Source organism: Diceros bicornis, chromosome 12 (genome assembly GCF_020826845.1).
Source record: "Diceros bicornis minor isolate mBicDic1 chromosome 12, mDicBic1.mat.cur, whole genome shotgun sequence".
NCBI lineage: Eukaryota > Metazoa > Chordata > Mammalia > Perissodactyla > Rhinocerotidae > Diceros > Diceros bicornis.
Window position 1 is genome coordinate 50,764,387 of NC_080751.1, and position 24,586 is coordinate 50,788,972.

The 24,586-nt window shown below is 33.9% G+C and overlaps 1 protein-coding gene across 9 annotated transcripts in view; it reads right to left on the reverse strand.

The window, feature by feature from the left end:
• Positions 1-24,586, reverse strand: part of BIRC6 (baculoviral IAP repeat containing 6) — a 239,599-nt gene that overhangs the window by 123,970 nt on the left and 91,043 nt on the right. For 7 of the 9 annotated variants that reach the window (XR_009221707.1, XM_058551474.1, XM_058551472.1 and 4 more), the window contains 18 exons: positions 22,328-22,515; positions 21,179-21,511; positions 20,835-20,934; positions 18,644-18,858; positions 18,043-18,251; positions 17,369-17,715; positions 16,521-16,740; positions 15,875-16,008; positions 15,010-15,147; positions 13,128-13,255; positions 9,635-9,766; positions 8,307-8,522; positions 7,528-7,711; positions 6,738-6,893; positions 5,195-5,328; positions 4,391-4,544; positions 2,211-2,327; positions 198-352 (listed from right to left, as the gene is read on the reverse strand). Coding sequence is in view for 8 of the 9 variants with exons in the window: in XM_058551474.1 (XP_058407457.1) it covers positions 198-352; positions 2,211-2,327; positions 4,391-4,544; positions 5,195-5,328; positions 6,738-6,893; positions 7,528-7,711; positions 8,307-8,522; positions 9,635-9,766; positions 13,128-13,255; positions 15,010-15,147; positions 15,875-16,008; positions 16,521-16,740; positions 17,369-17,715; positions 18,043-18,251; positions 18,644-18,858; positions 20,835-20,934; positions 21,179-21,511; positions 22,328-22,515 (3,260 nt within the window). In the remaining variant the exon portion in view is untranslated. The remainder of the gene's footprint in view (positions 1-197; positions 353-2,210; positions 2,328-4,390; positions 4,545-5,194; positions 5,329-6,737; positions 6,894-7,527; positions 7,712-8,306; positions 8,523-9,634; positions 9,767-13,127; positions 13,256-15,009; positions 15,148-15,874; positions 16,009-16,520; positions 16,741-17,368; positions 17,716-18,042; positions 18,252-18,643; positions 18,859-20,834; positions 20,935-21,178; positions 21,512-22,327; positions 22,516-24,586) is intronic. The other 2 variants (XM_058551470.1, XM_058551473.1) reach the window with 2 other exon arrangements.

The following is a 24,586-nucleotide window of genomic DNA, read 5'->3' on the forward strand; positions in this document are numbered from 1 at the left end:
GTAAAGCTTAAAAATCATAAAAGTTATAAATGACCTATCACTGAGGAACTGTGGTTATCAAAGTATCTCCAATATTTTTCCATCTCAGTATGATAAAGAAATCATCCCTGTAAAGTTGAGAATGATCTTCCTAGTTATTTTCATCTTTTATTAGGCTGGCAATGTCTAAAGATACACCATTTCTCATGAAGTCATACCTGAACATGATGGACTTGAAGCATGGAAAAAAGTTTGTTGAAACAAACATTTAACATTGGGACAGATGATAACTGTATAATAAGCTGGTTGGGTTGGTTTGCTGCTTGTAAACCCCCTAGAAGTGAATCATCTGTTCCAGTGGGAGACTGTGATACTGAAAATTAAACACAATTATTATTTTATACACAAAGTATCAGGAGAAACGTTAACTAGCTATTAATATCTATAGGCAAGTAAAGATCTTTTTTTAAAAGAATTAATATTGAATTCTTTAAAGTGGTTGATCATTTTATTATTTGAAAACTTGTTTTTACACTACTTGAAAGTCAAAAACACAATTACCAAAGAGAAAAGCTCTCAAATTCACAGGAGCTGTCCACCAAGAGAAAAGACTCTTACTCTCTAGTAATTTTTATTTTCAATTTTTTTCCTAATTAATAAAAGAGGAAAAGAAAAGGGAGAAAAAGACGAATCTTGACTAATGCTTGAGAAAGTACTTCTAGAATAATCTAGACTCTAGTCCATTGATTCTTAACCTTGACAGCAGATTAAAATTACCTGGGAAGGATTAAAAAATTCCGATGCCCAGGTCACACACCAAGCTAACTAAATGAGTATATATTCATGGGGAACAGAGATGTACAGGGCCTCTTAAGAGAGGTTTCTCATTATATTTAGAAAGTTATTATATTAAAAGGAAGACAGAGTTCTGTGCAGGACAATAAGCAAAAGAAAGAATATATTAAGAGAAATAGATACAAATTACAAAAGGATCTTCTAATAAATTGTCTTAAACAAGAAATGTCTAACAAAGAAAAGGGCTATTTGGGGCAGCATTGGGTTGTCTGAGATCACAGAGAGATATTACATATTACATACCATATTACACAGGAGATAAGATACAACAATATTAGTGTAATTTAGTGTAATAATAAGTAGTGTAATACTAAGATTATAGGACACTAGACCATTTTTTCTGTTTTTCTCCTTTTTTCTATACCTTCTAAGGCAAGAAATAAATAAAGATTGCAAACCCAAAAAAATTCGATTTAACATAGGAAGATCTAAAAACCCAAATTTCTCTACTGAAATGGATTGTGAACTCTCCTTAACATGAGAAGAAAGACATAATGCTCTTCCTAGGTTCTAACTAGTATCTACTCTTTTACTCACCATGCCCCAGAGAAGGTGAAGTGATTCGTAGGCCTAAGAAAAATAAAAACATCGCCACCTCCTCAGCACAGCTCCTCAATCTTTGTCTTTGAGAGACAGATCATCTTAACTGTACTCACCCGACAGGAGGAAATCCACCCAAGTCTAGCACTAGCACTGTACATTAAGGTTCAGCAAACTATAGCCTGATGGCCAAATCTGGCAGGTTGCCTGAGTCTATAACATGGTTTCTCTAACAGCCAAGCCCATTCATATATGTATTGTCTATGGCTGCTTTACTGCTACAAAGTCAGAGTTGTGTAGTCCCAACATACACACTATGGCCCAGGAAGCCTAAAATATTTACCATCTGGTCCTCTATTATAAAAAGTTGCCTTTCTTTGCTATAGATAATTAAGTAGTAAATCCTCTCAATTCTGCAGTTCAATTAGGCCCATCTGGCTGTCACCCTTACCTAGGTTTCTATTATAGTCTTTAAAGATGATAAAGATGTTACTACTAAAAAACCCACTTTATCATAAATTTGGATATAATGCAATGAACTTCGCTAGGAATTTCATTACCGTCACAATACCACAGTAACAAAAACATGACTCAGGTGTTTGGACTGAACTTAAGAGCACTACATGGAGGTATTTTGTTCCCCCTCCACTCTCCTGATTTGTTAATCTTTGTCTTATTTCTCAACTTGCTACGAACTTAGCAAGGGAGAGGTTATATATACCTAGCCCACTCAGACTCACACCAGACATGGAATTTAAAAATCTGTCCAACCCGAAAATAATCAAGAGATAAATTATTCATTGCAATACACAAAGAATGGTGATTTTTTTACTTACATGTAGGAGATGTATTTGTTAATGCCTGTAAAATGGAATCTGCTTCCAGGGTAGACATCATTTTCAACATAAGTTCTGCTTGTTGTTCAAGTCCAACTTCTAGGCGAGCATCTAGGGCTACAGAAAGCAATTAAAAGAAAAAAAAAAAACTATTTGATAATTATTATTCATGTCCTACTTCCTATAATAAAATGTTGACATCCAAACCCAAAATAGGGTGAAGAATGTATCCTCACATAAGAACAAGCATGTGGTATCAGAGCCACAGTAGGTAACAGCATCTGAGCAAAGCAGGCTAGAGATGGGAGAGTGGATATACAGACAGAGGTGGATCCAATAAGTGAAGTAATGATAACAGAAGCAAATAAATTAAGGATAATGAGAACCAGACTCCTCACCATCAGAGAAAAGATATATAAATATGGAAAAGGAGAAAACTAAAATGAAGCCTATGGAGTTAGATTACACTCAGATTAAGTGACGGATCAATGTGAACTCATGGCATTCTTTACAGATAGACTGATAGACAGACTGACAGATATAACTACAGACACAAATGTGTGTAGACACACACACACACAGTTCTCTCTCTCTCTCTCTCTCTCTCTCTCTAAATGTGTCCACCAACAGGGCATGGAAACAGCCACCAAAACAGCAATAAGTATATCTAGCATCAAGATTTTGGTTTCTTAATTACATTTCTCCAACAAAAGGTTTTGAAATACCCTTCTCCTCCTTGCTGAAGTGGCTAATTCTCAGTCTGGGGAAGGGACAGCAAATGAAGAGCCTGGGGTGTCTTGTTGTACCAGAAAACAAGGAAGTACTCAAAGATGAGGAAATGTCAAAAAGACCAGCTTAAAGGAGATCGCACTGGTCAAATCCGGGTCAGTTTGAAAATCAAAATAAATAATGACAACTGTGAATATACTGAATGCCATGGAACTATATATTTAAAAATGGCTAAAATGGTAAATTTTATGTTATTCATATTTTCCCAGTAAAAACTAACAAACCAACAAATTAATGATGACAAATTATAACCCACTGAATAAAACAGAAAACCATGGGTCTATTCAAAACTAAATGAATAATAAATTTTTTTAAAAAACAACAGTTTCCAAGTACTACTCTGCCACCCCACCCCCAAAAAATTTTTTTACAAAGGGGAAAAGACTAACTTTACAATGGGGAAGACTGGCAGGCACCTCCTTAATCAGGTAATTAAAATTAAAACCACCAGTAGTGGGAAAAATTAAAATCATGAGCCACCTAAAAAGATGTCATAAGAAAACCTGAGTATTACACTTTTGTGACATTTCTGCCAAAGATACAGGACTACAGTCTAATCACGAGGAAATAGCATACAAACCCAAATTGAGGACCATTCTATAAAATAACTGGCCTGCAATCCTCAGAAGCATCAAGGTCATGAAAGTTAACTCGGAAGAACTGCGGCAGGCTGAATAAGATTGAAGAAATACGACAACTAAATGCAATGCAGGATTTTGCACTGGATCCTTTTGCATAAAGGACATTAGACACAACTGCTGAAATTTGAATGAGGTCTGAATGTTAGTACTAATGTTAATTTCCTAATTTGGATGGAATGTGCTTCCTCTTAATGTGTTTATGTAGAAGAATGTCCTTTAAAGCAAATAAAACAAAACAAAAATAACATCAGATTAGCATCTTACTCCCAAATGGGTCAGAAAAACAAACCTTCCCTGTATTACACTTGCAACTTTTCGGTAAATGTATGATTGTTTCAAAACTTAAGAAAAGATTTTATTAAAAAAAAAGTCAGATCTATTCTACATGACTAAAAGAGAGCAAAAATAACATTCAATGTGGTTTCATTCATTTACAAATAAAATACAAGTCTATTATAAGAATAAAAAAATAAACGAAAGCACAATTAATTAAAATCACTGGCAAATCCATATAACTCATGAATATATTTTGCTAGGTGTTATTTTGAGAAACAAAAGAGGGACCATAAATGGAAGCTCCTCCAAACTGTCTGACAGAGAAACATACAGCTCTGAATGTCACTCTCACGGCATACCTGTGATACTAAACCCTCTCAGCATATACTCAGGCTTGATTTCTCAAGGGAAAAAGTATACAGAAATTTAGGATTTAAGAATAGCATATGCCTTAAAATATAAACACACACTTACCCTGAGAAACTGAAACACTAACTGTCTGCGATCCATTCTTCTCTGTATTTGCTGGTGGCTTTGCTACAGGAATTCCAAGACCTCCAATGTAAGGATTGTAATTGTAGGTGCCATAATCAGCACCCCAATAGTCATACCACGTGCTGCTTATTGGCTTAAAAGAACAGAAATAAACTGAGGTTTATTTTTGCCTCTTCACTAAGAGTGACATATTATTTACCTTATCTCAAACTCAAAACAAGGCTACAAAATAAACATTCTCCCCACCCTTTAAATTCCCAAATCTTAATGATTTGTAGGAATGGCTCAGTAATATTCTCTTCATTTTATAAGAAAATCTAAAAATACCTTATTTATTTAAAACCTGAGAGATAACTGGCTTCCTTAATAAAATCTCTTACACACAAAAAGAACCAATATAAAGTATTAGGGGTATATCTCCTTTAGAAAAAGTTGAGGCTAACACACAAGTAGAATCTGCAATGAACTTGGCTTGGGTGAGTTTAAATTCTACTTAAATGTTCATAATCCATAACTTTACTTCCCCATACTTATCAGCGGTTCTTACTAACATATAAAATAATATGAGTGGCTATATTAATAAAATGGTATGTTTTCCTTATACTATTTCATTGGTATTATAAAAAAACTACTATAGTACTCATAGCAATTTAATATATTTCAAGTACACTGAATAATGGGTTCCATTTGATGATAAATACGTATACTTTCCTCTTTTAAGTAATAAACCAAAACTATAAGATGAAAGATTTTCATTGCAAAGAATACTCTAGTGTATCATACCTTAAAAACTTTGGCTGCAAGAGGATCCTTTTCCAAATCAATATCTAAAGGATCAATGTCAACTTCCATTAGATCTTGAAGTAGCTCAAGATCAATCTCTTTATCTTTTTCCAAAGAGGAAAGAGGAGGTGCACCTTCAAATAATTGAAAGTGATTTTATTGGTGGAATATATAACATAAAATTTAACCAATATATTGCTTTTAATTACAGAAAAAGTTATTTTACTTGTATGTAACATGTTTGTTTATACTGATATTAAAATCTCTAAATTTTTATACCTGACAATTAAGCATTAGTAAGTATGCAATTGTATCACTATATAACACACAATTAGAAATACCAGTGCAATATTTGATTTCCCAGAGAAAAAGACCACAGGATCAGCCCTTGTTGAATCAAGTTACATAAACTTTGCTATTAAAAATAATCATTAACCATTTCTAGAATGAATAATAATATTAATTTTGTTACCTCCAATATGTAATTCATTATGTTACATCCTATATATCAGGAAATGATACCCAGTATTAAAGTGAAAAGCAAAGAAAATTTAAGTTATAAGACTGCTGCTATTCACGTTATTTTTCTATTATGAGTTAGAAATTATTTTGCTCTCAGATGTCTCCAAATTCTTAACTGGCTTTCTATGCCTTACAATCCTTATCTTTCCATCCTTCTCAGCCTCTTATTCAAAACACATTTATAGACTGCCTAGAAAATGAAGATTAATAAATCAAATTTCCACCCTCCAATAAATTAACAGAGGTTCAGAGGTAAAGGTACACACTACAGAAATTAAAACAACTACAACATAAGTGCTATCAGAGATAATCAAAAGTGTAAGGCAGCCTTCAATATTGCTAGTGGTGATGGAAAAAGCTTCTTGGAGGAGGGCATGCTTTAATGTGAACCGTAGATTAAGAAATTCATCATCCAAACAAGAGGAGGAAGTCTATTCCAGATAAAGGAATATCAGGTAGAAGGGATAAAATCATGAGAGAATGTAAGATTAAGGTATCACAAATGGTTGAAATGACCACAGCATCTGGCATATATAATAGCACAGCAATTAAAACAGTCTTGAAAAGTAAAGAGTATGCCACGAAGAACTGTGCATGCTAAGATACATGTATAGTTTTCAAAAAGGCAGAAAAGAAAACAAAGAAAGAAAAAAGAAAAAGATACACCAAAAAAAAGTGGATCTTAAAGAACAAGAGCTTTTACCCTTGCTATCTTCACCACTGCATATCTTGAACTGTTTTCTAGGCTGTACTTTCTTTAACATAGCCAAATCAGACCATATCAAAATAACTAGGACATTACGAAAGGACAGTAGTTTATTATAATGAGCATTCATTTAGAGAATCAAAGCAAAACATATTTTTGTGGAAAATAATTAATATGGTTACTAAGGCCAAAGACCTAACAGAAAAATATAAAAATTAATTTTATACTTCACTAAAATTCTTAATTTTAAATATATTTTCATTTAAAAAAAGAGCTAAAGGATATTTTAAATAAAACATAATTCAAAGAATGTACCGGTTATATCATGTGTCAAAGGTTCATCTATAGTTTCCAGCAATTGAACTGAAGACTGCTGAAGGGAGTCATCAGAGTCACCAGCTGTTGCACCTACATCCTCACCCACTGTTCCTTCCTCCATGGCTTCTGCAGCTACTGGAGCCAGCAATTCTCCTGTATGTAAGGAAACAGTCCTAACTGCTTTAATAATTTATAAATAGACACCCAAAACACATTAAAGCATATTTTTTCCTCTAAACTGATAGCATGTATGCTCTACCAACTATAAAAGATTCTGAGGCAAATGAGTTCCTACCTACCTAAGGAAATACTAGAACCCACTGCATTACCTTCAAATGGTAAAGATAAGTAGCCAGCAGAAAACACAAAATGTGTAATATGAACAAGGAGTTATAATCATTTTACGTATATTAACTTACTTATTCATCAAAACAACTTTATAAGAAAGATACTTTTATTTTCCTCGTTTTATAGATTAAAACAACTGAGGCACAGAGAGTACCTTCCTCAAGGTCACACAAAGAACTAGTAAGCAGCCCACTGCTGGTATTAACAGTGAAGCCAACCAGCTCCAATACCCCTTCACGTTTTAAGAACCTAACTCCTCCATAAAGACACATTTATCACAACTGTCAACATAAATACAAAAGTAATTCTAAATGGTTCCTACTGCTATAACATTAAAGAGAGCATTTATACTTTTGGGGGTTACAGTTTCCTTTAAAGATTAGTCTAGCAATAACATGCTAATTTTGACATACCCTATGAAAAATAAATCCTGACTAACCTGCTAAAATATCCTGTAGCATACAAGTTAAGGAATACTGAGCCCAAGCACCACCCCAAGATATATCTCCTCTATTGAAGTCAGTTCCAACCAAAAGTAACAGCAGTCTTTCCAGTTGGGGTTCATTCACAATCTCACATAGATGTATAGTTGGCCTCGTGGCATTCGCAATGCGTGCAAGAACCTGTAATACATTTTATAAAATCATATACTTAAATAGCAATTATATATGTTTTATCCAAAAACAAAGTATTGGAGTAACAGTTTTCAATAATGAGATATGCTTTTGGTATTAAAAAAATTGCTTGACATGGAACACAAAAGAAATTAATTTCATGGATCAAATATTAAAATCTGGTTAAAAATCTGGGATGAATAGTTAGAAATAATTTTTATAAACAAGGACTACACTACAGAGAAGCCTTCAGGGCATTAAAACCCCCAAATTACTATAATTTGACACTTATTTGCATATTTCCTATTTTAATTAAAAGAAAAAAAGTAGGTTGGAGATAGATATACCCATACTATCTACATTTCAAATCTACATTAATCTAGTTTTAACCAGATTAAAATATAAATCAGGTCTCCTGAGAAATAAGTGACAAAATATTTTTTAAATCTTTCAAGGGACAATAAAAAACTAAACTGCATAAAAGGAAAACCAATAAAATTACTATTATTTCTCTTAATCAAAAATCAATTAAAAACTGCATTCTTTCTTCTTTCTCTTACCCTCTAAGTCTATAATTATCAATTATGCTTATTAGTTTACTTACCTTACAAACAAATAATAACAGATCTGCATGACATGTAAAATCCATGGAAAGGAGAAACAGGACAAGTTTCTGGACTACTGAAATACAACGTTCATGGGCCAGAGTAAATGGAAGTGGTTCTATCTCTGGACTTTCTTTTGTCGTTGTAACTTCTGTGTCTAAATTAGAACGGGACCATTCTGCTGTCCGACGTAACCGAATTAAATCCTTAAAGTGCTGTACACAGAAATTTACAATATTTAAATCAATGTTTATTGAATGAAAATTCTTTCAGTACAAATTTATTTATGAAATGAAAATATTCACTCAGAAAACTTATACTTCTAAAGGACAAAATTTTTAGGTAAACCGTAAGCTTCAAAAAGCAAGATTATTAAAAGCTATACTGACCAATAAACCTAATGTCCTATTTTAGAGTAATGTATAGGATATACAACAAAATTTCAGAAAAGTGAAATTCTACAGAAAGGCTACATTAGGTCAAATCCAATATCTTAAACGTTACCAAAAGATCCTAAGCATAATTGACAAAAAGTGGAAGGTAAAAAAACCTATAAAACTTCAAGTATAGAGTATTAATTCAAGTTATTTCAATATCTGATGAAAGAACCATAACTTCATTATTTATAGAAACATAACACACAAACTTGGTTGCTACATATAAATGTTATCCCCCAATATTAAAAAACAAATACAGGAGCTGGCCCTGCCCCATAGTGGTTAAGCTCAGTGTGCTCCACATCAGTGGCCCGGGTTCACGGGTTTGGATCCTGGGCGCGGACATATACCACTTGTCAGCCATGCTGTAGTGATGACCCACATACAAAACAGACGAACACTGGCACAGATGTTAGCTCAGGGCTAATGTTCCTCAAGCAAAAATTAAAAAAAAAAAAGAGGAAGACTGGACACAGATGTTAGCTCAGGGTGAATCTTCCTCAGCAAAAATAAATAAATAAACATATCAAATTATTTTTCAAATTTTATATACAAATCATTGAACTTAATGTTCACCTAGAAGGGACCCATTAGGAAAACTCTACATTTCCTTGAGTCTTTTATCTTCAATTTACTGTAACACAATTCACTTTAAAAGAAATACACTAGAAAAACACTGTAAGTCCACATTGATCAGGTACTTCCTTGAGTTAAAGCTACCTTCCCCCCTAAAAAACCATTTAGAATAGATTTTTCTATTGATGAGAAAAATAACATACATTTAAGCTACCTAATCATTATTAAAATTGCTTAACTACTCAAAGAACTTAAAATACTAAAAAGGAAAGTAACTTTTTTAAGATAATTACTGTAAAAAGTACAGATCATACCTTTGAAGTAGCCTGCTTTAGTTTTGCTTGCTCTACCAGCAGTTTATATGATGATCCTTTGTTACTTTGTATTTTTTCCTTTTCCATCTGTTCCACCAAGGCCTTCTGTTTTGCTTTTAGTAGATTAAGTTGCTTTAAAAAAATAAAAAACAGTTAATCTAATAGCTAACAACGTTAAAAACAACAAACTAAATTATAATTCTCCTCATAAACAATTCCCTGAAAGATCTAGTTTTAACTGTGTTGCTGATAGAAAAAAATCATTTCCAAATTCCAACCACAAGATCTCTCCATGTTATAATTAAGAATTAATCAATTTCTTACCCCTGGGGAGAAGCAAAATAACAGGAAGATTTTCTCATGTAAGCCACTCATAAGATTGACTGATAGACACTTTTTAAGTAGAGGTTAAGAACTGTTTTAAATATATGGAAAAATATTTTTATTGCACAATATTCTTAGCTTTGCTTTTACGGAATTCTCTCTCAAGAGTAGTACATTTTTTGGTATGTCCGTGTTTTTTATTAAGTGATATTTTTATTGAGATAACTGTAGATTCACATGAAGTTTTAAGAAATAATACAGACATCTCTTGTACACTTTACCCAATTTGCCTGATAACATTTTGCAAAACTACAGTGTAATATCACATATAGTATAATATCACAATATGGTAATGACATTGTTAGAATTCACCAATCTTATTCAAATTTTTCCAGTTTCACTTGTACTCATTTCTGTGTATGTCTGTGTTTGTGTATTTTAGTTGTATAGAATTCTACATGTGCTGGTTCATGTATCCACCGCTACAATTTATACCAAACAGTTCCATCACCACAAAGTTCCCTCAAATTGTCCTTTTCTATTGCCCACAAACCATTCACGTTGCCCACCAACCTGCCACCTGCCTCATCTGCCCCATCCTCAACCCCTGGCAACCACTAATCTGTAGCAATGAATCAAGAGAACAAAAGGGAGAAAAAAATCTCTGCCCAGAAAAGCCTTAAGAATCTGTTGAACGACTTCCCCATATATCCATATATGCAGAACATTACTCTAAATAGAAAGTCACTAGAAAGTCAGAACCATAATTATAAATGAATAATTTAATTAAGAACTTAATAAATCTACTTTTCAAAGAATATTTCCTAAATTTCTACTAGTGATACAAATATTTATCAGGAAAAAAGCAATAATATTATATTATAAAGAAATATCCATTTGGCCATTATCTCCAGATATGAAGATAAACGTATCCTAAGTTAAAACCAACACGCACATGTATGAAATAATGAATATGTTATGTGAACATGTAAAGACCTACTACAAATCAGTGTTTTCAAAAGATTGTTCCAAAAGTTCTATAATTAACATATACAACAATTACAATCAAGAAAAAATATAATCCTTAATTTATTTGGAAACAACCAAAACTTAGTAATTTAAATTACTGTACAAAGACATTTTTTTCTCTAAACTACCTCAGAATAAGTTGGCAACCTGATGACTAATCAACCTTGAATACTTTAGTGTGTTTCCTAGAAACAAGAACCTTCTACAAACCATAATACAACCCTGCAAATCACAGAATTAACACTTGATGCACTATTACCAACTATTCCTCAGACCTCATTTTAAGTTTTGCCAGCTGTCCTAATAATGTCCTTCATAGTCAAGAATAAAACTGCAATTTTTTACTAAGAAAAATCCACTGGGTTATATTCTAGGTTTATTTTCCATCTTCATATCCTAAATTAAATACAGTAAGCACAATATTAAGTGCTCAATAAATTTTAACTGGATTTGAAAGGATGCAAAGTAGTACCACCTAAAATTACATAAGAATCTCAAAAAGAAAAAGGAGATGAGGGAAAGATTCAGATCAATTTTCTTGCAAAAGGTTGAATAGTTAGCTCACAGCTGAAAAACACAGAAGTGAAAATAAACAATTTATTGCTAAGTCACTTTTTAAAAACAACCCAAAGATCTCACAAACTTGCCAGATCCTAAGGGTTTTCATATAAAATATCATTTCATCTTAAATCAATTATATAAATATTTATTAACAACACACTAGGCTCTGTACAAGGTATCAAGGATATAGTATCTACTGTAAGAGGAAGAGGAAGACACATTTCAAAAAGTAATTATAATCAAGTACTGGCTCATAAGAATCTGACGACAGCTACACACTCACTTCCACAAAGTGAAATACACATCAAATAAATTTTAGGTGTAATTTCAAGAGAGATCATGGAACTAATTGAGATGGAAACCACAAGAATCCACAGGTATCTTGCAATAAAACTACACTCTAATATATGACATCTTCTGTGAAAGAAAGAGTGATTAGCTGAGTGTGTGTGCTGTACATGCATGCATTTGCACACTGAAGAAGCTGAGAGAGGAACATATATGCATATTTGTTTATGCTTTAAAAAGGAACAATTGAAGAATAAAATAAAAACTAAAGGGTTCATCAACAGGAAAATGGATAAAGAGATTTCGGAACATTCAAAAATGGAATAGTCATCAGGAATAAAAAAGAACAACTGATACACTCAACAATATGGGGGAATCTCAAAAATATCATTTTGAGCAAAAGAAGCCAGGCATAAGAAAGCACATCTCATTTTGAGCAAAAAAAGCCAGACATAAAAGAGCACGCTACATGAATCCTAACAACAATTTAAGAAATCATTTACTCACAGTGAAATGCACAAATCTCATGTTAACGAAATTAAGAAATCCCTGTAAAAAATTCTGATGAATACAATGAAAGGAAAAATATAGGATACAAGGGGAACGTATCGTATGAGTTATGATCCTAATTTAGAAAGGGAAGACCTCTTTGAGGAAGTAAATATGAACTAATGCCTGAAAAATAAGTTAGGTTATCCAAGCAAAGGAGTAAACTATGTGGTTGGGTGGGAGGGAGCTGAGCACATGCAAAAATCCTGGATGAGAAAACTGGTGTGAGTAGTCCAGGAACTCAAATTCAATATGGCTAGATCAAAATTCAGACTGAAAGTTAGAGGAGCAGATGATAGATATCCTAAAAGGAGTAAATGTTAAGGAGTCTGACATTAACCCAAAGGTCAACTGGAAACAATTAAGAATTTAGAGGAGTGATATGATCAGGTTTGTATTTACAAAGAACTCTCTAGAGCAGCATGAAAAATGGATTGAATTGAGAAAGAACAAACACAGAGAGGCCTTTTGACTACGCAAAGGATATTTATGGCCTCACTTAGAACGGTAGTAATCGAGATGTGAAGAGATAGACAGTTTTTTAAAAGACACCACTAAAAATCTGTAAACTACATATTGTTGCCATCTTACAAATAAGGAAACTCAGTGTCAAAAGTATTAAATAATTTCCCTAAGTTAAGTAGCTCATTAAATGTCATATCTAAGATCTTATGGCAAGTCTTATGCAACCTCCAAAGCAATGTTTTCAAAATTAAAATTCAAAAAAGGTATTGAAAATTACCTGTTTATGATGAACTAGCTGCTTTCTGATTTTTCTGGAATATAATCTATCAAGGCTACTGCTGCCTTTGGAAGACCTATTTATGTTCTGAGTGTGCAGATTATTGTTAATAAAACTCCACTGGTTACCTGTAGGGCAAGGAAAGTTTTATTAATAATTCTGTTAAATGTGATTTTAAAATACTTTTCATACTGAGGAAACACAAAATTATAAATGTGTCAATCATGACAAAGTATTTTTAAAGGAAATTAAGGAAACCACTGTAAAGAAACTGCTAAGAAGATTTGACCCTAGAAAGGTTAACCTACACCCTAAGTGACTTTAAGATAAGAGGTCTCTCTGTCTCCCATCTTTCCTTTAAGATAACAGCCAGTTATCTCTACAATTGTTTAATATTAATCTTTGTATAACACAACTTTGATAATGTCAGTTGATTCTAACAAAAAGAAATGTTCACTACCAGCTATTTCAAACTCAAATGCTTTTGTGCAGGGAAAGGGTACTCAATAATTTGACTTAATGACTGCAAAAAGAAGGCTGAATAAAATTCTCATTTTTTGGAATCTGTTCAGACTATTCTTTAATTGTCATTCTTCTGCTCAATTCAGCTTAATAACACTTTTTTGTGTGTGTGTGAGGAAGATCAGCCCTTAGCTAACATTCATGCCAATCCTTCTCTTTTTGCTGAAGAAGACTGGCCCTGAGCTAACATCCGTACCCATCTTCCTCCACTTTATGTGGGATGCCGCCACAGCACGGCCTGACAAGCGGTGCGTCGGTGCGCACCCGGGATCCGAACCCGGGCCGCCAGCAGCGGAGTACGTGCACTTAACCGCTACACCACGGCACCTGCCTTAATAACACACTTCAATCCAAATTGTTTGTTCATGTCTGCTTAGCCTAAAGATATCTTTAAGTTCTATTCTCTACTATCCATTTGTCAAGTCAGTTCAAATTCTTCAAACCCTAAAAAGTCTTCCACCAATGTGTTTCCATAGTATCTGAATGATATAAATAAAAACTAAGACCTCCAATGCTATCTGCTATATTCCAACTTTATACTGTGTTGTATTTAATTTTATGTCTTACCTCTATATCCTATAACTGAATAAAGTAACCCACAGACATATATTTTTTTAAAAATAAGACAAATTTCCTGTACATGAGAAGAATTCTTACCCTCTTCCTAAATATGATGTGCACCATAAAGAACTGATTCACTTATAAAATCATCTCAAGAGATCTTTTTTTAATACTAGGATCCTGACAATTGAAAACTCCAAATTTTATGGCATTTATTGGCTGTCTTTACATATTAGATGCAGCTATTTCAAATCCTTCATGAAAAGTCTTATGAACTTGGAAGAAGGGAAAAAAGCAATTTGTCTTGCAGTTTGATTTCCCTTAATTTTTAAATTTTTCTGTGCCTCTAGCTTATGGAGAAAGATTACAACTCAAAAAAGATCTGGGAATTTCTGTATCTAAGCATAAAAGCCATTTGTAGTTAATTAATAGAACTATATACTGGTAAATGGAATGACACACTACACTAAAGTAACAAAACTACAAGAACTCTTTACAGATTTCCTTTTCATAACTATATTTATATGTATGTTATTATAATTATAAAGTGTTTAAATGAGCATAGGGGAAAATCTCATGAAAGACATAACTGTATTTAGAAACTAAAAGTCATGTTCAGACAAGGAGCTTGTCCACAAAGTCCTTCAAAAATAAATCCTATCCTTAGACTCCTGGTAAAGTTAACTGGTATTTCACGTAAATTATACACAGCTGGAATCTCCAGGTCAATAGCCAGTTCTGGAACAACTGTATTGCCACTCAAAATCCCCACCAATAGATTATCATAAACTTCTGATACCTGTCAGAAACCTCTCTCTGTCTTTACCATTCAAAGGTTTCTTTGCAGCTGCTGCTTCATCCTCAACAGTTGCCACATAATCCAGCAACCTGGACACCAGCATAACAACCCAACTGATCATAGGAATATCTAGTACTCCTATACAGAGATGAGAGGGAAAAAAAAATAATGAGGTGACTCTAAGAGTCCTAATGAAGTCTGATAAAATAATTACAAAACATTTTATAAAACCAAAACACACCACATCATTACTAACACTTATTTATAATAAGCCTCGAAATTAGAACCTATGGCCACAATTGAGTAACACATTAAATCTAATGGAAGACACAAATGCTTCATGGTAGGAAAATAGATTCCTAAGTGTAGGTTGAATCTAACAGATAACTTTTAAACTAGAAAAACAGGAATAAAATCCTATTCTTAGACTTATAGGTGACTGAAATAAAATATCTAACTCTCAATTTATAATTCATATAGTCTTAAAGTATGTTCTAAAGTTTTTATTCCAATCATGTTTTTGCTCAAATGCAACTCATTATCAAGAACCAGAACAGCAATAGTGCCTTCAAGCTTAAACTTAAATAAGAGTTTGATTTTAGTTATGATAGCATAGAAAAAGCATATTACAACAATTTCTAAGTTCAAAATGTAAATAATCAAAAGGTAATAGATTTAAAGAGCAATAACCATATGGCAGTCAATCACATGAAGGCTGGTCATTCTAAAAAGTCTATATCATAGAAACATTAACAAAATGTGCAGCAGTGAATATTAAAATAAGTATTGCAGACTAGCCATTTTATAAAAGCAGTATTTATAGAAATCTTATGTTTTTGCTAAAGATCACTGCTTTAAATAATACCTTCTGTCCTCCTATGCACAGGTAACTGTGGCTGAAGAGGTGACAGTAAATTATCCAACAGATTAAGTAAGCTTTCTAATACTCCACTATTACCAAGGGATCTTTGACCAATGCAGGAAAGTAACATGAAGACCCTAAAAAAAAAGATATAAATAAAATACCCAGTATGAATCAATTTAACTGTTCATTTTAAAAATAATTTATACTGAAATTTTATAGAGTAATGATAGAATATTTGGTTCTTAGCAAGATTTGTATCTGGAGCTATGATGTTAAAATTAGCTCTTTTTCAAGCTATTGGTTATATTTTCTAAGTTTATCCACAAGAGATCAGGTAGAGAGAACTGTATTATAGCCTCAAAAAACACATTTAACACATAAGGTAACATGATCTAACAGGAAATATTTGTAAACACAGATCTATAAACTCCACAGATTCAATAAGGAAACTAACGAATGTAGTCTAGTTATAGCATGTATAATATTCTTCAATGTGCCCTTCACAGGGCATTCCTCAAACTCTGAAAAGACATGCTTCATTTCTCCACACTCAGTATTCACATACACAAGATTTCAAAATCTGAACATTGACTGTGAGAAGCATAAATCACTAATAACAAATAAATGCCAATATTTTCTGACCTACCTATCCTGTGGAAAGATGAGAAGCTGCTCTGAATTGTACAATTCCTGAAGAACATTAGAAAGAAACTGACCCCACCATCTTTCACCACCACAGAGCTGAACAAGTAGAAGACCAGTATGTAATCGTATCTTTGGGGTTCCACTGATGCACAAGTGTTTAAAAAGCTCTTCACAGGCCTGGGCATGAAATGTGCTCTGCAAAACTGCAGGAACAGAGTGTCCTATTACAAGAAAGAAGACAGTAAAAATTTCCTATTTAAGTATATGCTGTAATATCAAAGTCAGCATTCCTAGATATGTTTCTTCTTTACCAGCAATCGGTACACAATTACATTCTATTTATTGCTATTCATTTATTTACTCCTCGTATGTAGAATTGTAATTGCTAAATATTTGAGGAAGAGACAAATTGGCACTTAAATCAATTATATTTCTTACATGTGGAGTTGGGTGTATCAGATGGCTGTGTGAGCATGTGTGTGTGCATGTGTAATGATTAAAAATAACTCCTGGCTAGAAAATGACAGTTCTATATTAGATTAGCAATTTATTAATAGTTTTTTCACTGCTTCACTTTTAAACAATATCAATTATTTTGCCAGTAACACAACGATGTGGCACATCAATAGCAGAAACTCAAGAAAAGAAATCATCAAAAATCCATTTAAGAAAAACAAATAAAAATAAGGAAAAAAATGAGTTAACCTAAAAAAAATTTCATAAATACTCACATTAGAAAGGATATCAAAATTAACAGTACTCAGGAAACATTAACACAACAACAAAACACACAACAAAATCACATTGAATATATTCCCAGCCTTTAAAATACTTAAGCCAAATACAAACCATTGGAAGAGTGAAGAAGGCTGAGCAAAGTGTCCAATAAATATCTGATGATAGTACGTAACTGCTCTGTGGAAGACGTCTGAATTAAATCTTTTGGATCTGATGTTTCACTCAACATCTTTCTACTTGCACCTAGAGCTACTTTGAGCCTCTGCACTGCATTATGAGCCAAATTAAGTTGAAGCTGCAGCTGAATACAATCCTGATAGGCAGAAAAAACTCTGCTGTCTTCCTCAACTGCCTTGTCTGGCTTTCGCAAAAAATACTGTGCATTGTTAGCACTGTTGAGAGGAGGAAGATCGATACTTTGCAAAAGAGTTTCCAGTCGATGACAAGCTAGATTATACCTATAAGTAAAAAAATAAATGAACAAAATAATTCCTGCCATGTTCTCTTTGATGTGCATGTACAAATACACACTAAAAATTAAATCTCTAAAACATGTTAAAAAACAACCATTAAAAAGAATTAATCAATTGGTAAGTACTAAATAGAGACAATTATTTAATCAAATCTATTAATGCATTCAATATTACTGTAATGTACTAGTGTCCTACTTCCTTTTGTTCTTTTCTATACACCCAGAGAAAGACATTTCTTGGCAAATATACACAAGACATTATATAAACATAGGATTTCAATAAGATTAAAATATATTGCAATTTTCTGCCAACCTGCACTGTATATCCTCCTGTAGAGCAACCATCATTGCTAAATGCTGGTCAATTTCTGGTTGGTTTGCAGATTCCCCCTCTCCCCTTAGAGGATCATGCATTAACTTCAGTTCACTCTCCCAAGGCAAAATATAGGTATGACCATAATAAAATCCTAATGGGATTTTGGCTCTGGCATTTGTACTTCCATAACGTCCAATGACAGTGATCTGAAATGAAAAATTATAAATACATATACACACCCATCTGCAACGATAAAAATCTGAGTAATGTATTTAAAAAGATATAGTTATGGGGCCGGCCCTGTGGCTTGGCGGTTGAGTGCGCGCGCTCCGCTGCTGGCGGCCCGGGTTCGGATCTCGGGTGCGCAGCGATGCACCACTTCTCCGGCCACGCTGAGGCCGCGTCCCAAATACAGCAACTAGAAGGATGTGCAGCTATGACATACAACTATCTACTGGGGCTTTGGGGGAAATAAATAAATAAATAAATAAAACTTTAAAAAGATATCGTTATACTTTTTAATTATATGCCTGAATATTTTTCATAACTCGTCAGAAACATGGCAAGTATATCAATTCACTTTCTTGAAGTTCTTTACCTTCATGAATCTACACACAGGAGGTGGTATCAAGTCATGAAGAATTAGTGAATGGGTGCTTATATCAGTGGCCACTACCAATCGCCTCCCATCCACCTCTTCTCCTAATGTCCAAATGTCAATTGACAAGGAGGCCAAATCTCCACAAGTGGGAATCAAGACATCCGTCAACAGTATTGGTCTGCCAAAATCCAAGGTCACAAATCTCCTTGCTCCTATGAGAGAGAGAGCAACAGTTGACAAAAAATGCCCTAAAACGACCAAAAAATACACTCAAATATAGTTTGGAACAGTCAAAACATGAAATCAACTTACTAAGTAACTACAAACAAATGAGAAAAAAAGTTGGTAAGTAATTATTCAAAACTTTTCGGAAACCTTAATCTACATTAGTTTGAACCCCAAGACTTAAGTAAAAAATATACAAAAGTTTAGTATGAAGGCAATCAACTGTACATATAAGCTTAATTAAAAACATTAAAGCAAAAAAATTAAATGAGGAAAAATAATACATAGATTAATTCTTACAGTACCTATCTGCTCATCTTTCAGCCATTTGGTCTTTTTTTTTTTTTTTAATTTCACAACTAGATGTATTAATGATAACAAATTGTATTAACTGATTTTAGTTTTCTTAAGCCTCGCTGAACTTCTTATAGAGTTGCATCTTACATTAGTGTTAAGACATAAAGTAAAAGTATAAGGCACAAATCACATGTAGTCACTACTACCATTAAAAAATCCCTTAGGAAGGTCCTCCGATAGAGACAGACATAGGTTATCTCCAACGTTTTTCCCGCAGCACTGACACAACACTGTCTCTTCAGCTCAGTACCAGATGAAGTAGACGGCTTACTCTTAAGGGCCACACTAAAGAGGTTGTATGTCTTTTTTGTGTAAGCACTAGAATCACACTCAGCATGATCGAGATGCTCACACTAATGAAAGGCAAGAATGATCTGAGAGGAACAGAAGAAGGAGCAGATCTGCATCTCTCATCTCACACACATTTCAGGTAACAAGCTCAATTAGTGAAATAGTATGCAGAATCATTAATAATATCATAATTCTTTTTCTTCTTTATTGGGTTGAGGTGCAGGGCAGCTATTAACCTTACCAGCTACATCTTACAGTGCAGGAACCCAACTAAATTAAATTTCTAGGACTAGTGCTACTCTTGATGGAGCTAGTTTAAAAGAAAACAAGGCAGTTACCAACACTGTCCTAAACAGGAAAACTATTAAACTAAAAAAAACATAATTCTCTGACTTAGGGGGCTTATGTGCCACACTCAATTCCACAGATAAAAACACCAAATCACAGTGTAAACAACTGCTCACATTTCACAAGACTGCACAACAACAAATTTCACTCTAAATGTTTTAAACACTAATGTTGTTACCAATGAATGATCAGTTGGGCAGAAAATGCCATTGAGACTTTTATTATTTTTTTAAAACTCGCTCTTCCAAAGAGGAAACACCCCTTGCAATAAAACGAATGTGGTTCAACTGTTCACATAATGAAAAGTGATAGAGTATGCACTATATTCATGTTACTTCCTCCTATAAAACATGCCTAAGGATTTTGTTGAATTCTGCTGCTGCTTAAGCCCAGAACTAAGAGTTGGTAGGATTATAAGTTAAAAATTATCTCTAGATTATTGGTATACATGCTCTAATTGAAAGCACCTATCCCAATCACAGGTTTCTACTACATAAGCATGGTACAAGCTTAGGTAAAATTTGAGTCATCCGGAGACCATGAAGTGTTATTATTAATCTTACTCAGTGATTAGAATTAGCAGTAATTCTGTTTGCTATTTTCAAGAAACTGTTCCAATAACAGAATGCTAGTCTTAGGAATACTTCTTTAGGTGTAATTTCTACTGTAATGGTAATTGAACAGCAACAATAGAGGCAGATATGTCAATCAGGCAAGAATCATATACAGATCAAATCCACTATTTGGATAGAATTAGTGAACCTACTTAGCAGCACTCTTCCATTCCACTTGGCGAGCACACAGCTTGAGTTTTATGTAATACTTATTCTTGGTAAAATGTACTTACTCAAAAGCAGATGTTTGCAAAGGTATTTATTTTCAAAGGAAAATCAAACTACAGAATATTGAGTCCTCAAAGGGCTGGCAGACTAGGCAAAAAAAATATTTTAAGTCAGTCAAAGATTACCTGAATGCATTCGCTCTATAATAATGGACTGGTGAGGTGGAGGTTGAAGAAAATGTGAAGCATGAGAAATCGCAAGGGCTAGACCAGAACCAAGTGGATTCTAGAAAAGAAAAAAGTATAATTCTATATTGATATTACTCTTGCTCTATAAAAACTAGTAACCATAATATCATATTAATAGTTTTCATTTCCTGATGTATATTCTGTAATATTTTATAAAAGAAAATAATCTAATTTGATATATCAAGTTGGATAAGAAAATTTTGCCTTCTAAAGTTAGAGTATATACATCAAAATATTTTTAAATGTCTAAGCGAACACCTATTTAAAATATAATAATTTACCATTCTGGACTTGTTGGAATTTTTGTTATGTGCAGCAAGATTGACTGTTGGGGGATCAATAACTGAGCCTGGGAAAAGCTGTGCAAGTTCGGCATTAATCACAACGGAAACTGCTTCATTGGGTGGGGTGAGTGGTGGAGTCATAAAAAGTGGTGTTGTTTTTGGAGTGGGTGGAATAACATCAGATGGATGAATGAAGAATCCAGGGGCTGCCACTGGGTTGGAAGGCACAGAGTTGTGAACAGGACCTACTGCTGATACTGCTGATGCTGCTGATGCTGCTGCAGCTGCTGCAGCTGTTGTCTGATGTAATTTGGCTTCCAGCTTTGCTTTCTGTAAAAGAAGTAAAAGCAACAAATATAGACTAATCCTGCCTATCTTAATGTTACGTATTAAGTATTGTGTACTTAATACACAATACACATGGGGAATACTACAAGGGTATACATTATGAAGATAAACATGATTAACTGGATTCTAGTTAAATAAAAATGAAATTAAACTAAAAAATGGACTTAACATGAACGGAGTATTTCTTTGCTATATATACTTTGTTAAATATTTGATATAAAACTTTCTAAGTACTGATAACCAGGACTTTCTCAAAGTAAAGGTGGAAAGGAGGTAGAACAAATAAATGTAAATAAGAAAATTAAGTTCTCCTCAAAACTAAATATAATAGGAGGTGGATTCTCATGCCTAACCTGATACAATTTGTCACCTGGAACTGCACAGGTTGCAGTTAGAGCACGATGAAATCTCCAAAACATCTGTTATTACTGAATTTTAATTCACATTAATTTAATTGGTCTTTTAAAATGTTTTAGGTTCTTCAATCCATAAAAACAGTAACTCTTGTAACTGTAATGTTTGACCAAGAATGTTTAAAGAGTAAGAATGAATTTTACTTAAAAATTGCAAAAAAAGATACAATTATATTCCTTCAGACACATATCAAATAAAATGCATTTATATAATTTTTGAAAATTTAAATATATCGCAAAGACGTTACCTCAATTTTTGTAGAAAATGATTAGCTCAGATGGGTCAACCTACTTTCCTTTACGAAAATAACGGTCATTTTTACAGTACTTTTTCAGCTTTTGAAGTTTAGAGACAGCATGAACAAAGAGCCAAATAGTCTCCAACCTGTTGCTGAAGCTTCAAAAGCTGCTGCTGTTTCTCTTGCAGCACCTGTAGCTGTTGCTCGGCTGAAGCCATTGCATGAGAGAGAGACTGCAAAGCTACCTGGGCTGCCGAACTCAGGGCTGTCGAAGCTTCCCCAACTGTCCCAGATGATAGTCCACCTACTGCAGGAGTAACCCCAAAGGAACTCACTGGCATAAGACAAGGGGGAAAAAACAAAAAACAAAAACACAGGATGAAGAAAAGGTTCACAGAAAAAGATATACAATTTTGACACTAAAACTAGTTACTTTTCCTTTTAAAAGACAGGAATCTAGAGATTTCCATTAAGGAAATCTTAATGGTAAAAGTATATTGATGATAATAGTATTCAAACTTAAAGGATCCAGGAATGACTTCTAAATCAAAGAAAAATTACTATACTTTCGAGTTTAAAAATATTTTGAGCATAGAAGAAATTTCATTTAACATGGCTAAAATAAAAATACAAAATAAGAGTAATCTTATTACACAATTTGAGAATAAACTGAAATTTGCTTTACTAAGTTTTCTTACAATGACACCTACTTCTCCCTTCCCCAAAAAACTCAAAAAAACCTTCAACTATAAAAGAACATCATTTAAACAGACTGACAACACTTATTTTCTCATTGTAAAGCACAGCCTTAGACAGAGAGTCTGGCCCGTAGAGAATAAGTAAAGCAATGTTTCCTACCATTGCTCCCCAATATGGAGAGAAGCACGTCCCATGCAAAGTCAAATAAGCCTGGCACATACTGTTTACCTATGAACATTATCATCATTAAAGGTCTATGAAATCTTACGAGTTAAAAAATTTCTTTGACTTTCCTTTTCAATGTTATTCAAATATACATTATAAAAGAACTCTTTTCCCATTATATATTTACCAGTATTTGTGGAAAACATTTTGGGAAAAGCTGAGATAAAAACTTAATTTCACAACTGAATCAAATAGGACAGCACAAAACAAATCTAATAACAGTCTTTAATATTTGGCCAATATTGGCCAAATAATAACAGTATTAATATTTGTATTATACCAGGCCTTTACTAAAAAGTTATATTGAGGAAAGATAACTGCTACAATAATAGCAAATGTTTAGTGTGCATTACCACATGACACCATTTTCATTAATTACTACATTCAACAGATGAACACTCTGAGGAGCAGATACTACGATACTGTTTTTTAGTTGATTAAGTAAAGAATGGCTCAGAGAAGTTACCCTGTACAGCTGATAGTGGTAGAACTAGGATTAGAACCAAGAGTTATGTGAAACCAAAGCCAGTGTGAGGCACAGTGCTCAACATGGAACTTATATCAACTCATTTAATCTTTGTTAGTATAGTGTAAGCCCTGACAGTTTGGCTTCTCTTTTTGTAATGCAAGCGCCTGACTTAAGCTTTGATTGTGGAGGCATCCACTTCAAAGAGACATCTGCTTCCACGGCCCAGGGTTCGTTCGCAGGTTCAGATCCCGGGCACGGACCTGCGCACCGCTTATCAAGCCATGCTGTGGCAGAGGTCCCACATATAAAGTAGAGGAAGATGGGCACGGATGTTAGCCCAGGGCCAATCTTCCTCGGCAAAAAGAGGAGAATTGGCAACAGATATTAGCTCAGGGCTAATCTTCCTCCCTCAAAATAAAAAAGAAGGCCATCTCAATAAACACAGCCACACAACTAGAAAAAGAGCCAGGATGCGAGCTCGCCCCCACCAAAAGGCTCCTTTGTTTTAGAGATCCAGGTTGATTCAGATAACTAGCCATTTGGGCAGTTTGGTTTTTTTTTCCTTTCTTTTTCTCTCTTCCCTTGCTTTAAAGTCCCACTCTTATGTTTTAAATTCACCAGTAAATAGTGAGCCCATGAAACCCTAGACCCGCACCCTCAACCCCAATAAAAGCAGGACTCCAGGCCCATACTTGCTCTCTCTCTCTCTAACCATGATCTCACTGTATGCCCCCATAGTGTGCCTTGTGCTCTCCAGGTCCTGTAAGTAATAAACATTTTTCTTCAAAATTTCCTAATGATTATTACTGAAGGGCGTCTTGCAATCCTAAGAACCACAAGGGTCAGTCTAGTCATAATACTGGTTTGGAAACGGAAGATGTCTCTGGGAAGTGTCCTGGAGCCCAGCCCCAGTGAGTGCCCCCAGGCGTTTCTAGCTGATTAGGATGGATAGGGTGAGATCACAGGCAGAGATTGGCACAAAACACTTTGCAAGGGCAGGGTAGGTACTACT